The sequence below is a fragment of the Salmo salar genome, chromosome 15, assembly GCF_965601325.2.
Source record: "Salmo salar chromosome 15, fSalSal1, whole genome shotgun sequence".
NCBI lineage: Eukaryota > Metazoa > Chordata > Actinopteri > Salmoniformes > Salmonidae > Salmo > Salmo salar.
Window position 1 is genome coordinate 11,525,001 of NC_138305.1, and position 17,500 is coordinate 11,542,500.

Here is a 17,500-nt window from a genome sequence, read left to right on the forward strand (position 1 = left end):
TCTCCTCTCCACTCACTTTTCTCCCCACAGTTTCTTCATCATGTCCTCCACCTTCTTGCAGCGCTCCTGTGGGTTCATCTCAGTCTTTTGGTCTCCCTTGGCTGTGAACTTGGCCACGTACATCTCGGCAAACTGCTTCAGAGTGAAGGCCCAGCCATGGAGGCCCGAGCCGAAACCCACTGTGCCCACCATTGGGTCCACCTACACAGGGAAACACAGAACAGACGCATTAAGGGGATCGAACTAGTGATTCTCTGCTTTGCAAACACACGCGACTGCCCGCTTTTAACATACTTACAAACATACACGTAACATACTAGCCAGTTGCTCCACCGAATATGTATTTTGCATTTCAGGGACCAAGTGAAACAATTTCGAGCTGTGGCGTGAGCTTACCGTACCATCTTAACTCTGTGGAGTGTTCTTACCGTACCATCTTAACTCTGTGGAGTGTTCTTACCGTACCATCTTAACTCTGTGGAGTGTTCTTACCGTACCATCTTAACTCTGTGGAGTGATCTTACCGTACCATCTTAACTCTGTGGAGTGATTTTACCGTACCATCTTAACTCTGTGGAGTGATTTTACCGTACCATCTTAACTCTGTGGAGTGGTCTTACCGTACCATCTTAACTCTGTGGAGTGGTCTTACCGTACCATCTTAACTCTGTGGAGTGGTCTTACCGTACCATCTTAACTCTGTGGAGTGATTTTACCGTACCATCTTAACTCTGTGGAGTGATCTTACCGTACCATCTTAACTCTGTGGAGTGATTTTACCGTACCATCTAAACCCTGTTACACACTGACCATGATGCTGCCCATGGGTCCGCTCTCGTCCTCTCCGTAGGTGGCGATGATGACGTTGACGTTCTCTACGATACGCTGGAAGGTGGCAAAAAGGGCATCGGGTTTCAGCTGCAGCTCCAGCAACGCCCGGTCCATCTTGTTCATCATCAGAACAGGCTTTATCCGTTCTGCGATGGCCTGTCGCAGCACTGTCTCAGTCTGAACACACACACCTGCAAGGGATGGAGAGGTTGGTGCAGCACCACCTTAGAAGGGCTAGCATTAGAACATCAAGGTGCTTGCAAGTTGCAACAAGGCCGTAGGCAGAAGCGTTAAAGGAGTAGATTTTTTGTTGTTGTATTGTTTGTCAGTGTTCAAATCTGTCATGATACGTGTATAATAAATAATAATACATGGTATTTAATATAGCGCTTTTCAAGGACACACAGTATGATGCACAAAGGCCTAAGGGCTTTCATGGTTATTGGACACAGTATGATGTATAAAGGCCTAAGGGCAATCATGGTTGACTGTTGTACTCCCTATTGTTGTTTACTAACCGGGATCCGACTCTAAAAAAACTACAAGTTATAAAGGCTTTATAGAGCATTTGTAAAGTATTCATAAGCACAGTAAATAAAGATGTCATAAACCATTGATAAGCAAAGTCATATTTTATAAAAGGTGAAATAATTATTGTTGCCAAAATGTGGCCTAATCATTTTGCTTACCCTCCAGAATAACTAGCAACGTAAATGTCGTTTTTATCATCTGAAAACAATATTTGGCTAAATAGTTAGAAAATAAATACAGTTTGAAAAATACATGTGCATTTAAAAAAAAAAGTACATTTCAAAGTTACAAATATTTTAGTGTTCGGAGCGACCTCCAATTCCTGACGTGTTCGTATCTGAGGTCCTCCAGCACACTATTTGTAGTTCTTTAGTTGTATACCATTACAGTACATGCACACTATTTGTAGTTCTTTAGTTGTATACCATTACAGTACATGCACACAATTTGTAGTTCTTTAGTTGTATACCGTTAGTGTGCACACTATTTGTAGTTCTTTAGTTGTATACCGTTACAGTACGTGCACACTATTTGTAGTTCTTTAGTTGTATACCGTTACAGTACGTGCACACTATTTGTAGTTCTTTAGTTGTATACTGTTATAGTCCTTGTGAGTAAGATTTCTAATGTAGGTATAACAAAGGCCAAATAACCTTGAACTTTAAGCATCATGGGCTGTTATTGGGGTGTGAGCGAGCCAAGCATTGGATGCATTGCAGCCAGGACACTACACTTGCTGCACAAAACACAAGACTGTGTCCAAAACAGCACCCTAGTCCACATATCATAGGTCACTACTTCTGATCAGAGCCTCGTGAGTTCTTCCAAGTTGTTCGGATCTGACCAAAAGTAGTGCACTATATAGGGAATAGGGCGCCATCAGCCCTTCCTTGTCATACCTGAGACGCAGTCTACTACAACTAGTGCCCCGTCAGTGACGCGGAGAGCAGCTGTCACCTCGGAGGAGAAGTCCACGTGACCGGGAGAGTCTATGAGGTTAATGAGGAAGCCAGAGCCATCCTTGCACTGTTTGATGAAGGCCAAGTCATTCTCAGCCAGTTCATAGTACAGAGAGATGGCTCTGCAGGGAGGGAGGGACGACATGTAACCATCGTGACCATCGTACATTTTAATGTCTGTCTCTCAATCACTCTCACATAATGGTATATTAGGGTACAGGATACTAGGGGCTAGGTCAAGCATCTCAAAAGTAGGAGTGCTGATCTCGAATCAGTTTTGTCTTTTAGGTTCATAAATGAACAGGATTTTAGGTCATTGGTGATGTGGTCATTAATACTGAAATGCAGGTTGATTGTTGAACAACTTAGTTTAGAAAGTCTACCTCAGATTCCCAAAGAAAATATTACCCTTTACTTGGTTACATTACTTATAGTAGAATAGGAAAATGGGACATATTGTTGTAGAAAAACATTTGTATATTACACTCTCAGGAGGACGAGGTATATTGTCTTGAGGGAACACATACGTTGACTTGATGGTGATGCATCTCTCCTGCTCGTCTTTCCTGGTGTCTGTGAAACGCGTCTCGCCAGCCCGGGCGCCGGCGATGATGCCAGCCTTGCACACCAGGGAGTCTGTGAGAGTGGACTTCCCATGGTCCACATGGGCGATCACAGACATGTTCCTGATGTTGGACTTCTTGTCCATGATCGCACGGATCTGGTCTACTGTAAAATTCACCTGGAAAGGGAAGGTGAGATCTGGTCTTTTTGTAAAATTCACCTGGAGAGGGGAGGTAAGATCTGGTCTACTGTAAAATGTACCTGGGGAGGGAAAGTGAGATCTAGTCTACTGTAAAATTGATCTGGCCTACTGTAAAATTCACCTGGTGAGGAGAATTATCTGGTCTACTGTAAAATTCACCTGGTGAGGAGAATTATCTGGTCTACTGTAAAATTCACCTGGGGAGGTGAGGAGAATGATCTGGTCTACTGTAAAATTCACCTGGGGAGGTGAGGAGAATGATCTGGTCTACTGTAAAATTCACCTGGAGAGAGGAGGTGAGATCTGGTCTACTGTAAAATTCACCTGGAGAGGGGAGGTAAGATCTGGTCTACTGTAAAATTCACCTGGAGAGGGGAGGTAAGATCTGGTCTACTGTAAAATGTACCTGGGGAGGGAAAGTGAGATCTAGTCTACTGTAAAATTGATCTGGTCTACTGTAAAATTCACCTGGTGAGGAGAATTATCTGGTTTACTGTAAAATTCACCTGGTGAGGTGAGATCTGATCTACTGTAAAATGTACCTGGTGAGGAGATTGATACTTGTCTACTGTAAAATTCACCTGGGGAGGTGAGGAGAATGATCTGGTCTACTGTAAAATTTACCTGGAGAGGGCAGGTAAGATCTGCTCTACTGTAAAATGTACCTGGGGAGGGGAAGTGAGATCTAGTCTACTGTAAAATTGACCTGGTGAGGAGAATGATCTGGTCTACTGTAAAATTGACCTGGTGAGGAGAATGATCTGGTCTACTGTAAAATTGACCTGGTGAGGTGATGGGTGAGGATTGTTAAATGAATTCCAAAGCCAATAGCCTAATCATTTGCTGCAGTAACCTATAGGCTATGACGCATCTAAGAGAGGACACTATAACCCCAGCTTGTACACCTGCATGGTGTCATTGTAACAGGTGCATTTGTTTACAATGACAACACAGTTTCTAACCTGTAGCCCATGTAGTTAACTGGGCCTGGGTCTAGCCTATAGGGGTAGGCAGAGTTGCTCAATGTGAGCACATGAAACTTTAATACGGCCATCTCAGGGAACGGCGTGCCTGTGCTATTTATAACACGGGGCCGGGGTAATGGTATTCAGTCTGACTGTACCCCTGCATTGGCACGCACATTAGGCCCGAGGCCTACCTAAAAGAACACCTATTTAAATTCAAAAGAAACACTTGGAGACGAGGTGTTGTTTACAGCAAATGCATTCAGTTAGGCTGCAGCAACTAACTCAAGTTCTACAGATGACTTTATTGGCTTGTTGATAAATACCCTAGTCAACATTACATAGGTCATGATTTTACTTCGATTTGTAGAACGGATTAACTTATTTTGTTAACGGTGTGACACGCTTTCATTAATCACAGCATCTTTATTAGGCTAATAAGCAATGAATATATTCTGTTTCTGTTTGATAACCATTTGCTAAAAAAAATTTGCATACGTCATCGACAATAATACTAAATGGATATTAATTTTGAAAACCGTCGCTTTTAGAAGAAAGACGAGCCGTTGTTAATGGCTGTAATTTGTCAAAACATGTTATATAGACTTACCATGATAGCGGATTTTTATATTCCCAGGCTCAGCTGGTTGTTCCTCTCTTTCGGGGGGCTAGAGGGAAAGAGAGACTATGACGCACTGGTCTTGGTATAATTCTGCGACAGCCGGCACTCTGGAAGTCATGTGGAATATGTCACGAAGTGTCATATGGACCCGAACTGAAATTAAAAGTGATATAGCAGAGAAATTTTTTTGTCGTCACAGATCTAGGCTATGCGACATGTTAGTCTCTCAGAGATGTGCAAAGGGACTGAAGATTTAATATTTTGGCTTCTACAACTGAAACCCCAAAAATATAAACGCAACATGTAAAGTGTTGGTCCCATGTTCCATGAGCTGAAATAAAATATCCCGGATATGTTCCATATTTCTCTAAAATGTTTTGCACAAATTTGTTTACATCCCTGTTAGTGAGAATTTCTCCTTTGCCAAGATAATCCATCCACCTGACAGTTGTGGCATATCAAGAAGCTGATTAAACAGCACGATCATTACACAGGTGTACCTTGTGCTGGGGACAATAAAAGGACACTTTAAAATGCGCAGTTTTGTCACACAACACAATCCCACAGATGTCTCAAGTTTTTGAGGTGCATATTGGCATATTGGCATATTTGAGGTGCATATGTGCATATTGGCATGCTGACAGCAGGAATGTCCACCAGAGCTGTTGCCAGAGAATTGAATGTTCATTTCTCTACCATAAGCTGCCTCCAACGTTGTTTTCGAGAATTTGGCAGTACGTCCAACCGGCCTCACAACCGCGGACCATGTGCAACCCAGGATCTCCACATCCTGCTTCTTCACCTGCGGGATCGTCTGAGGGCCCACCGAATGGCTGCACCCCTGTCCAGTCATGTGAAAGTCATAGAATAGGGCCTAATTCATTCATTTAAATGGATTGATTTCCTTATAAGAACTGTAAATCAGTAAAATCTTTGAAATTGTTGCATGTTGCGTTGACATTTTTATTCAGTATTGTATGATATGTTACGTTTCATATGGTATGTATTCATTTGTGGATGTCCATCATTAATTTTGTCTATGTTACGAAGTCCAATTTATTGTGGCTAACGTTAGCTAGGTGGCTAACGTTAGCTAGGTGCTAGGGGTTAGGTTTAGAAGTAAGGTTAAACGGCTAGAGGTAGGGGAAGGGTTAGCTAGCATGCTAAGTAGTTGCTAATTAGCTAAAATGCTAAAGTTGTCCATGTTGACGTTTGAAAATGCAACCTTTGGGTTGCTAGACTCGACATATTAAATGTAAATCCGAGACACAGCAATTAGTATGATATGTTACATTTTGTATTCATTTGTGGATTAATTCTGGAAGGAAGAAAAAAAATCCCATTGTGAAATAATGCTTTTTAGCCTCTCCGTTGATGTAAATAACAGTCGATTGTAAATACATTTGACTGGTCATGCTTATCGGTCTATAGGTTCATTTGTATAATTTTGTGAAATTAAATTGGCACTTGTGTACAGTATATTGGTTTATGTATCTTATCACACATGTACAGCATACAGATACAGAACCTTTGAGTCGGAAAATATGACAGACAGCACAAGAGCTGCTGCTGCAAAATCTTGTGGTGCTTTCAAGACAACTGGGAACTCTGGGGAAAAAATAGGAGGAAGTTAAATTATGATGTCAGTGATCTTCATGTCACAAAAGCTCTGGCGAAGGCCGTGAGGCCGATACGTAAAGCTCTGGCGAAGGCCGTGAGGCCGATACGTAAAGCTCTGACGAAGGCCGTGAGGCCGATACGTAAAGCTCTGACGAAGGCCGTGAGGCCGATACGTAAAGCTCTGACGAAGACCGTGAGGCCGATATGTAAAGCTCTGACGAAGGCCATGAGGCCGATACGTAAAGCTCTGACGAAGGCCGCTACGTAAAGCTCTGACGAAGGCCGTGAGGCCGATACGTAAAGCTCTGACGAAGGCTGCTACCTAAAGCTCTGACGAAGGCCGTGAGGCCGATACGTAAAGCTCTGACGAAGGCCGTGAGGCCGATACGTAAAGCTCTGACGAAGGCCGTGAGGCCGATACGTAAAGCTCTGACGAAGGCCGTGAGGCCGATACGTAAAGCTCTGACGAAGGCCGTGAGGCCGATACGTAAAGCTCTGACGAAGGCCGTGAGGCCGATACGTAAAGCACTGACGAAGGCCGTGAGGCCGATACGTAAAGCACTGACGAAGGCCGTGAGTCCGATACGTAAAGCTCTGACGAAGGCCGTGAGGCCGATACGTAAAGCTCTGACGAAGGCCGTGAGGCCGATACGTAAAGCTCTGACGAAGGCCGTGAGGCCGATACGTAAAGCTCTACGAAGGCCGTGAGGCCGATACGTAAAGCTCTGACGAAGGCCGTGAGGCCGATACGTAAAGCTCTACGAAGGCCGTGAGGCCGATACGTAAAGCTCTGACGAAGGCCGTGAGGCCTATACGTAAAGCTCTGACGAAGGCCATGAGGCCTATAGGTAAAGCTCTGACGAAGGCCGTGAGGCCGATACGTAAAGCTCTGAGAAGGCCGTGAGGCCGATACGTAAAGCTCTGACGAAGGCCGTGAGGCCGATACGTAAAGCTCTGAGAAGGCCGTGAGGCCGATACGTAAAGCTCTGACGAAGGCCTTGAGGCTGATACGTAAAGCTTATTAAAGATCAGTGATACTATCGAGAGCAGTGTGCGGTTTACTTTTTCCTTCATAGCGATCTTCAGGTCAGAAATCTAGAAAGAGCCCTGAGTTCCCGAGTTGGAATTCCGAGTTGGAGATTGTTTTCCCCCAGTTCCTAGTTGTTTTGAATGTGGCATCAAACGGCAACTGGAATGCAGGCTGCATCAGCGAGTCACACACCACTTTGCCATGAGCTGGAGGCAGTATGCATTTTGAAAACCATTTACTTAATTGTTGGAAAGCTGAACGTTTTAATACATATTATGAGGCATGTCTTACCTTGCTTCAAAGTCAATTCACTCCCGAGTGGCGCAGCGGTCTAACGGACTGCATCTTAGTGCTAGAGGAGTCACTACAGACCCTGGTTCGATCAAGGGCTGTATCACAACCGGCCGTGATGGGGAGTCCCATAGGGCGGCGCACAATTGGCCCAGCATCGTCCGGGTTAGCGAAGGGTTTGGGCGGGGTAGGCCGTCGTTGTAAAATAAGAATTTGTTTTTAACCGACTTGACTAGTTAAATAAAAGTTAAATAAAAATACATTTAAAAAGCCTATTAGATCTCCTCTCTAAGTTTCTAATGGAAATCTCTGTCACATGAAACTATCATAAGAAAGTGGCCTTTTGACAACAGGTATTTTCCTGCTAATTGCAATAAAACAACAAAACAACAAAATGAACAAACATTTGCATGTAGCGTACTGCTTGTGTGCATTGCAGTGCTTTATAATGTGAAGAAATAATAGTTTATCAACATCTTAAGCTAAACGTTCTGATCTGTTGCATTAGACACTAATTTAACATATATATATATATATATATATATATATATTCAGTAGCCTAGGCCTGCTGGTTGTATGAATTTGGGATCTATCGTCTCACAACTGTCCCAGAGTCTGTTTGGAATAGACTATTTCTTTCTCAACAATAGGTAGCCTTAACTTTTTTCTATAGTAGATTGACAAAGGCTATTGATTTCGCTGTTAGTTACTGGTCTTGTTGGCTGAAGAAAAGTAAACGTGGACAGTTATTTTAACATCTTCAAAGCGCCCGTCTGAATTCGGTAAGAAAGACCTCATCATTACATCCTCCACTTGTGTGACCTTCCTGGTTCCGTCCCACAAGTCAGTGAGTCAACACAGGAAGGAGCAATGGATGGATAGTTCATTTATTTCCAAAGCTGCAATGATGGGACACGCACAGTATGGATCAATGATCAGTAGTCGACGGGATATAAATAGCACTCCCACAGCAATTCTCCATAAATCTGCTGTATAATATACTAACAAACAAAAAAAACAATCGAAATGTCTACCAAAGTCATTGTGATCGTATAGTGGATTTAACAATTTTCAAAAAAAATACTAATTTACAATAACAAGAAATGCATTGTTTCCATGTTTAATCTCATATTTACAACATCAAAATAAACCATCATCCATTTTCCTATTCAAAATGTCAAATTAACCTGAATAATTACTCAATGTCACCCTCTGGTGGTGAAGAAATATATTACACCTAAAATGTACCACATATTTTCCTAAACTAACAAAACCGGGCTAATACGCTGGCTGGTGCTCATGAGTTTATAAAATATATACTTTATACATTTGTCATAAATTACCTGCAATGATGGAACACACACCGTACGGATGAATGTTCAGTAGTCGACGGGATGTAAACAGCATTCCTAAAGAAGATGTCTTTTCCAGTTAGCTACCAACTTCAAAGAGGGAACTCTAGCATAAAACCCACATGGAAAACAGAGATTCGACAAATAACATATAAAGAGTACCTTTATTGATGCCAAACCAAAGAGTACCTTTATTGATGCCAAACCAAAGAGTACCTTTATTGATGCCAAACCAAAGAGTACCTTTATTGATGCCAAACCAACAACAGAAGTTACAAATAACATAAATCGCTAATGTACGGTGTGAAAGATGTATTTTATGATGTAATGTCAACTTTATACATTTCTATCCCAGGACCATTTAATTTTCCCCTCACCCACAGTAATTGTCCATAAATTACCCAGAATCACATACATTTATCACTAAGTGTATTAGACAATGTAAACACACTAATCTACCAGGAGGTGACATTAAAAACCCATTTTATGCAGGAATTGAACCATTTAATGACACCATTACACTTGTATGTTCTGTTCATTTGAATGACCATATTCTGAATGTGATTTCTGTCTACCTGAGCACCATGGGTGGACGCCCTAATAAGGTCACACACCTGTAAATTCAAATGTTGCTGGTTAAATGTCCACCACCACTACCACATTTTCCTAATTCAAACCCTGGTGGCTAGGTGGCTAACGTTAGCTAGGTGGCTAGCTAGTTAGCTAGGCTAGGAGTTAGGTTAAAAAGGGGGAAGGGTTAGCTAACATGCTAAGTAGTTGTAATGTCGCTAATCAGTTAAAATTCTGTGATGAGATTCAAACACGGCTCCTTGGTGTTGCTAGACATTTGCGTCATATGACCAACCACCCTAATAACCTTCTGTCTTATGTAACCAATTGTAACATATCATGAGTGTCCCGGATTTACATTTACTATGTTACGTAAGAAGCTCCATAGGAAAGTTCTGTGTACTGATCTACTTTGGGCCATGTTGTGGTAGTTGATATGAATTGTCAGGCACTAGGTGGCAGTGTTGGCCTTTACTTCAGTGAACCAACAGAGGTCTAGATACTAACTGAGTCAAAGAGAAAACCTTTGACAGAGCATAATATCATCCAAAAATACTCAAAATGAAAGCAGTAAAACATGCACATTTTTTTTTGTTCTAGCCCTGCACTGTCTGACACACTTGAGTCAATTTGTTGAACCAGGTGTGTTCATCCCAGAAATAGGCTATTCATGTCTAGGTCAAAGAGCTAACACTGTTTTTTACTGTATTCAAACCAAGCTGATTGACTCCCATTAACAAACAGTGGGACTGTGGCCCCCTATGGACCCTGACTTTTACAAACAGTGGGACTGTGGCCCCCTATGGACCCTGACTTTTACAAACAGTGGGACTGTGGCCCCCTATGGACCCTGACTTGTATTATGTGACTGTGGCCCCCTGTGGACCCTGACTTGTATTATGTGACTGTGGCCCCCTATGGACCCTGACTTGTATTATGTGACTGTGGCCCCCTGTGGACCCTGACTTGTATTATGTGAATGTGGCCCCCTATGGACCCTGACTTGTATTATGTGACTGTGGCCCCCTATGGACCCTGACTTTTACAAACAGTGGGACTGTGGCCCCCTATGGACCCTGACTTTTACAAACAGTGGGACTGTGGCCCCCTATGGACCCTGACTTGTATTATGTGACTGTGGCCCCCTGTGGACCCTGACTTGTATTATGTGACTGTGGCCCCCTATGGACCCTGACTTGTATTATGTGACTGTGGCCCCCTATGGACCCTGACTTGTATTATGTGACTGTGGCCCCCTATGGACCCTGACTTGTATTATGTGACTGTGGCCCCCTTATGGACCCTGACTTGTATTATGTGACTGTGGCCCCCTATGGACCCTGACTTGTATTATGTGACTGTGGCCCCCTATGGACCCTGACTTGTATTATGTGACTGCTTTCTTACTTTTGTTGATGTTGATGAGGTGTAAATGTGGTGTTAAAGAGATGAGGTTTATAAACAAGTCTCCCGCTAGGTATAAATAATATAATATTCACTTTAAAGTATCCCTCAGCTGGCTGGTCAGACACCCTCCCTCAGCTGGCTGGTCAGACACCCTCCCTCAGCTGGCTGGTCAGACACCCTCCCTCAGCTGGCTGGTCAGACACCCTCCCTCAGCTGGCTGGTCAGACACCCTCCATCAGCGGGCTGGTCAGACACCTCCCTGAGCCAGCTGGTCAGACACCTACCTCAGCTGGCTGGTCAGACACCTCCCTCAGCTGGCTGGTCAGACACCTCCCTCAGCTGGCTGGTCAGACACCTCCCTCAAATGGCTGGTCAGACACCTCCCTCAGCTGGCTGGTCAGACACCTCCCTCAGCTGGCTGGTCAGACACCTCCCTCAAATGGCTGGTCAGACACCTCCCTCAGCTAGCTGGTCAGACACCTCCCTCAGCTGGCTGGTCAGACACCTCCCTCAGCTGGCTGGTCAGACACCTCCCTCAGCTGGCTGGTCAGACACCTCCCTCAGCTAGCTGGTCAGACACCTCCCTCAGCTGGCTGGTCAGACACCTCCCTCAGCTAGCTGGAAAGACACCTCCCTCAGCTGGCTGGTCAGACACCTCCCTCAGCTGGCTGGTCAGACACCTCCATCAGCTGGCTGGTCAGACACCTCCCTCAGCTGGCTGGTCAGACACCTCCCTCAGCTAGCTGGTCAGACACCTCCCTCAGCTAGCTGATCAGACACCTCCCTCAGCTAGCTGGTCAGACACCTCCCTCAAATGGCTGGTCAGACACCTCCCTCAGCTAGCTGGTCAGACACCTCCCTCAGGTGGCTGGTCAGACACCTCCCTCAGCTGGCTGGTCAGACACCTCTCTCAGCTTGCTCCTCATACACCTCCCTTAGCTAGCTGGTCAGACACCTTCCTCAGCTCGCTGGTCAGACACCTCCCTCAGCTGGCTTGTCAGACACCTCCCTCAGCTAGCCGGTCAGACACCTCCCTCAGCTGGCTGGTCATACACCTCCCTCAGCTGGCCGGTCAGACACCTCCCTCAGCTGGCTGGTCAGACACCTCCCTCAGCTAGCTGGTCAGACACCTCCCTCAGCTGGCTGGTCAGACACCTCCCTCAGCTAGCTGGTCACACACCTCCCTCAGTTGGCTGGTCAGACACCTCCCTCAGCTAGCTGGTCACACACCACCCTCAGTGGGCTGGTCAGACACCTCCCTCAGTTGACTGGTCAGACACCTCCCTCAGCTGGCTGGTCAGACACCTCCCTCAAATGGCTGGTCAGACACCTCCCTCAGCTGGCTGGTCAGACATCTCCCTCAGCTGGCTGGTCAGACACCTCCCTCAGCTAGCTGGTCAGACACCTCCCTCAGCTGGCTGGTCAGACACCTCCCTCAGCTGGCTGGTCAGACACCTCCCTCAGCTGGCTGGTCAGACACCTCCCTCAGCTAGCTGGTCAGACACCTCCCTCAGCTGGCTGGTCAGACACCTCCCTCAGCTAGCTGGTCAGACACCTCCCTCAGTTGGCTGGTCAGACACCTCCCTCAGCTAGCTGGTCACACACCACCCTCAGTGGGCTGGTCAGACACCTCCCTCAGTTGACTGGTCAGACACCTCCCTCAGCTGGCTGGTCAGACACCTCCCTCAAATGGCTGGTCAGACACCTCCCTCAGCTGGCTGGTCAGACACCTCCCTCAGCTGGCTGGTCAGACACCTCCCTCAGCTAGCTGGTCAGACACCTCCCTCAGCTGGCTGGTCAGACACCTCCCTCAGCTGGCTGGTCAGACACCTCCCTCAGCTGGCTGGTCAGACACCTCCCTCAGCTAGCTGGTCAGACACCTCCCTCAGCTGGCTGGTCAGACACCTCCCTCAGCTAGCTGGTCAGACACCTCCCTCAGTTGGCTGGTCAGACACCTCCCTCAGCTAGCTGGTCACACACCACCCTCAGTGGCTGGTCAGACACCTCCCTCAGTTGACTGGTCAGACACCTCCCTCAGCTGGCTGGTCAGACACCTCCCTCAGTGGGCTGGTCAGACACCTCCCTCAAATGGCTGGTCAGACACCTCCCTCAGCTGGCTGGTCAGACACCTCCCTCAGCTGGCTGGTCAGACACCTCCCTCAGTGGGCTGGTCAGACACCTCCCTCAGCTCGCTGGTCAGACACCTCCCTCAGTGGGCTGGACAGACACCTCCCTCAGCTGGCTGCTCAGACACCTCCTTCAGCTGGCTGGTCAGACACCTCCCTCAGCTCGCTGGTCAGACACCTCCCTCAGTGGGCTGGACAGACACCTCCCTCAGCTGGCTGCTCAGACACCTCCCTCAGCTAGCTGGTCAGACACCTCCCTCAGCTGGCCGGTCAGGTGTGGACACCCTGCAGTCAACCCAGATCCACCATCACCACATTTTCCTTATTCAAAACCTGGTGGCTAGTTGGCTAACGTTAGCTAGGTGGCTAGCTAGTTAGCTAGGCTAGGAGTTAGGTTAAAAAGGGGGAAGGGTTAGCTAACATGCTAAGTAGTTGCAAAGTCGCTAATCAGTTAAAATTCTGTGATGAGATTCAAACACGGCTCCTTGGTGTTGCTAGACATTTGCGTCATATGACCAACCACCCTAATAACCTTCTGTCTTATGTAACCAATTATAACATATCATGAGTGTCCCGGATTTACATTTACTATGTTCCGTCTAGTCTATGAGACCAGGCTGGGATGACAGTTTTGCGGGCCGGTCAGGTGTGGACATCCTGCAGTCAACCCAGAATCTACTAGATTAACCAGTCATGTTGGATGTTGATCAAGTGTGTTGTTGCCAATGGTTTTTCTACTGATGAACTGAATCTAAACGGACACTAACTTAAACTCTTCTTTGATAGATACTAGTATTTAGTCTAGTTAAGTGTCAGCTAAATTCATGGATATCTGACTCTAGGTCCCAGCATCTAGTCCTACAGGAAACTAACAACAAAACAGTTCAAACAAAGTTATAAAACAAACAACAAAAAAGATTTGTGTTCAGCCTCATTTAGCAACAAAAATCTGTGATTAGCAGAACTCAGAGCAATCAAATGAGCTTAGTCCAATGAGCCTTGACGACATATTAAGATTGTGAGCGTTAAATCACTGAGTTGTAATTTGGAACCAATAGCAGAACACAGACACTCATTTGCTTGGAATAGTTGGACCACATGAAAGGTGAAAGGAAATTGAACTTTCTTTGACTTGTCCCGGACGCTGAGGCATTTAGGGCTAGCTGTGATGGCTGGATGAGGACTGACTGGGTTTAGGTTGGGTTGGGTTGTAGTCTAGAATGATACAAGGCACAATCTTTTGGTCCTACAAGTTATCCAGCCACAGGCCCGGCCAGGGTCGGGGTTCTGTTAAGATGACTGGTCATGATGGTATGTATATCAAGCGTATGTCTTTATGTATGTGTATAGAGGTGGGAGTTATTCGGTGGTCTAACTCCTTACCCTCTCTGTCCGATCAGGGCCGTGTTTCCCGATAGGCTTACTAGTGTTTTAACGATGCATCTTTCTTAAAGAAATGACTGAAGACGTAAGACGCGCTTCCCACAACACCACTCCGAGAAAACAGTCCATAAGTACGTTTGTTGGAGCATTGTGTCGATACTGATAGGATCGAAAGAAAGGGAAAGCTGATTTCAGGTCAGTTTTCTCAATTCAAATCTTTCCTTAACATTATAATTCTTTCACAATACTGACGACGGATCAGAGAGAGAGAGAGAGAGAGAGAGAGAGAGAGAGAGATTACAACCTACAGCTGCAAAATCGCAGATTTGTCACGTCATTGAGCACATGTTAGTGGTCTGAGGGCAGGCGTTAGATTTACGAGCGTTTTCAAGTGAAACGTTAATAACGATGGTTTTGGGAAACAGCTCTGAGATCTCTCTTCATTATTTCTGCAGGATAAGGATGGTTATGTCTCTCCAACCAGATCTCTTTTCATTGCTCCACCAGGATGAGGAGTTTGGCTCGACCAGCTGGTGGAGCTGGGCTTACAGGGGCAGCGGAGAGGTCCTGAAGAGGGAGGAATTTGAGACCAGGAAAGCAGCTGCAGAGGCCTCCAGGCTCTCCAAGAGGAGACAGCAGAAGTTAGTCAGTTAGCTTCACTACCTGTCTGTCGGTCAACGAGAGGCCATGGTGCTCTCCCTCCAAGGGGAAGGCATTGTGTGTCTGGGTTTGTGCTTTGTGTTTACAGCCCTAAAGTTGACTGACTTCATTGTAGAAAGTAAAATGATTTTTTTAAGGTGATTTCAACTTGATCCGACATCCGAAGCGTTTGGGGTCGCAACCTCTGTGAACGTTATCTGGGGTATTTTGTCTTAAAAGTCTATCGCAGTGGGCAGGTTATGAAGTAGCCTGGAGGCCCAGATCTGTTTGTGTTCTCTTGTTTACAGCCTGACCGATATATATCGTTTCAACAATCAAAATAAGGAAATCTCATGCTATTTGAAAACTTTCGTCCGTTATGATGTCGTTAGTATCACAAATGAAAGAAATCAACATTTGAATCATATTTCTTGGACAATTGCTCTTGTGTAATTCTGAGAACTGTGTGGAAAATTGTCACTTGTTCATTTCCCCACTGTGAAACAATATATCGGCAGATACCCGTATCAGTGTTTTGTCCCCTCAAACTACTTTTATCAGACACCCCCCCCCCCCCAAAAAAAACCCCCAGATGTAGGACCAGCCCTGTGCTGGAGGAGAGGAACTGAAACCATCTGAAGCCCTGTGCTGGAGGAGATGAACTGAAACCATCTGAAGCCCTGTGCTGGAGGAGAGGAACTCAAACCATCTGAAGCCCTGTGCTGGAGGAGAGGAACTGAAACCATCTAAAGCCCTGTGCTGGAGGAGAGGAACTGAAACCATCTGAAGCCCTGTGCTGGAGGAGATGAACTGAAACCATCTGAAGCCCTGTGCTGGAGGAGAGGAACTGAAACCATCTAAAGCCCTGTGCTGGAGGAGATGAACTGAAACCATCTGAAGCCCTGTGCTGGAGGAGATGAACTGAAACCATCTGAAGCCCTGTGCTGGAGGAGAGGAACTGAAACCATCTAAAGCCCTGTGCTGGAGGAGATTAACTGAAACCATCTGAAGCCCTGTGCTGGAGGAGATGAACTGAAACCATCTGAAGCCCTGTGCTGGAGGAGAGGAACTGAAACCATCTAAAGCCCTGTGCTGGAGGAGATGAACTGAAACCATCTAAAGCCCTGTGCTGGAGGAGATGAACTGAAACCATCTGAAGCCCTGTGCTGGAGGAGAGGAACTGAAACCATCTGAAGCCCTGTGATGGAGGAGAGGAACTGAAACCATCTAAAGCCCTGTGCTGGAGGAGAGGAACTGAAACCATCTGAAGCCCTGTGCTGGAGGAGATGAACTGAAACCATCTAAAGCCCTGTGCTGGAGGAGAGGAACTGAAACCATCTGAAGCCCTGTGCTGGAGGAGATGAACTGAAACCATCTAAAGCCCTGTGCTGGAGGAGATGAACTGAAACCATCTAAAGCCCTGTGCTGGAGGAGATGAACTGAAACCATCTGAAGCCCTGTGCTGGAGGAGATGAACTTATGTTCCCCATGAGTTTCATGAGGCTTGTTCATAATTGATTAAGCTGTTCGATGACAAACTAACAATCTCTTTCATTTAGAATATTCCCTCTCTTTAATATAGAATATTCCCTCTCTTTAATATAGAATATTCCCTCTCTTTAATATAGAATATTCCCTGTCTTTAATATAGAATATTCCCTCTCTTTAATATAGAATATTCCCTCTCTTTAATATAGAATATTCCCTCTCTTTAATATAGAATATTCCCTCTGTGTCCTGGTGCGACCTGGCTTTGCCCCTCTCTCTAGGCTAAAAGTTAATCATCACCAAACCACTTGGGTACTGAGGTAATCTGAGATAATCTCCAGACCTGGACTACCTCTGAGAACAGTACCCAAGTGAGAAAGTTCATCATCACCAAACCACTTGGGTATTGAGGTAATCCGAGATAATCTCCAGACCTAGACTACCCCTGAGAACATTCTCACTAGGGTACTGGGGTAATCCGAGATAATCTCCAGACCTAGACTACCCCTGAGAACATTCTCACTAGGGTACTGAGGTAATCCGAGATAATCTCCAGACCTGGACTACCCCTGAGAACATTACCCAAGTGAGAAAGTTCATCATCACCAAACCACTTGGGTACTGAGGTAATCCGAGATAATCTCCAGACCTGGACTAACCCTGAGAACAGTACCCAAGTGAGAAAGTTCATCACCAAACCACAAGGGTACTGAGGTAATCTGAGATAATCTCCAGACCTAGGCTAACCCTGAGAACATTCTCACTAGGGTACTGAGGTAATCCGAGATAATCTCCAGACCTAGACTACCCCTGAGAACATTCTCACTTGGGTACTGAGGTAATCCGAGATTAAGCGCAGTAGTTATGCCTTGTTTGATGACAAGCTGATGCAAACCTGTGATAAAATACACACACACACA

At 45.7% G+C, this 17,500-nt stretch overlaps 1 protein-coding gene across 1 annotated transcript in view; it reads right to left on the reverse strand.

Moving 5' to 3' along the window:
- LOC106570964 (elongation factor 2) overlaps positions 1-4,812 on the reverse strand; it is a 21,590-nt gene extending 16,778 nt beyond the window's left edge. The window contains exons 1-5 of the mRNA XM_045695445.2: positions 4,663-4,812; positions 2,849-3,063; positions 2,262-2,443; positions 811-1,022; positions 17-201 (exon numbers count right to left, since the gene is read on the reverse strand). Coding sequence (XP_045551401.1) covers positions 17-201; positions 811-1,022; positions 2,262-2,443; positions 2,849-3,063; positions 4,663-4,665 — 797 coding nt within the window. The 5' untranslated portion in view covers positions 4,666-4,812. The remainder of the gene's footprint in view (positions 1-16; positions 202-810; positions 1,023-2,261; positions 2,444-2,848; positions 3,064-4,662) is intronic.
- Between the last annotated feature and the right edge of the window lie 12,688 nt (positions 4,813-17,500).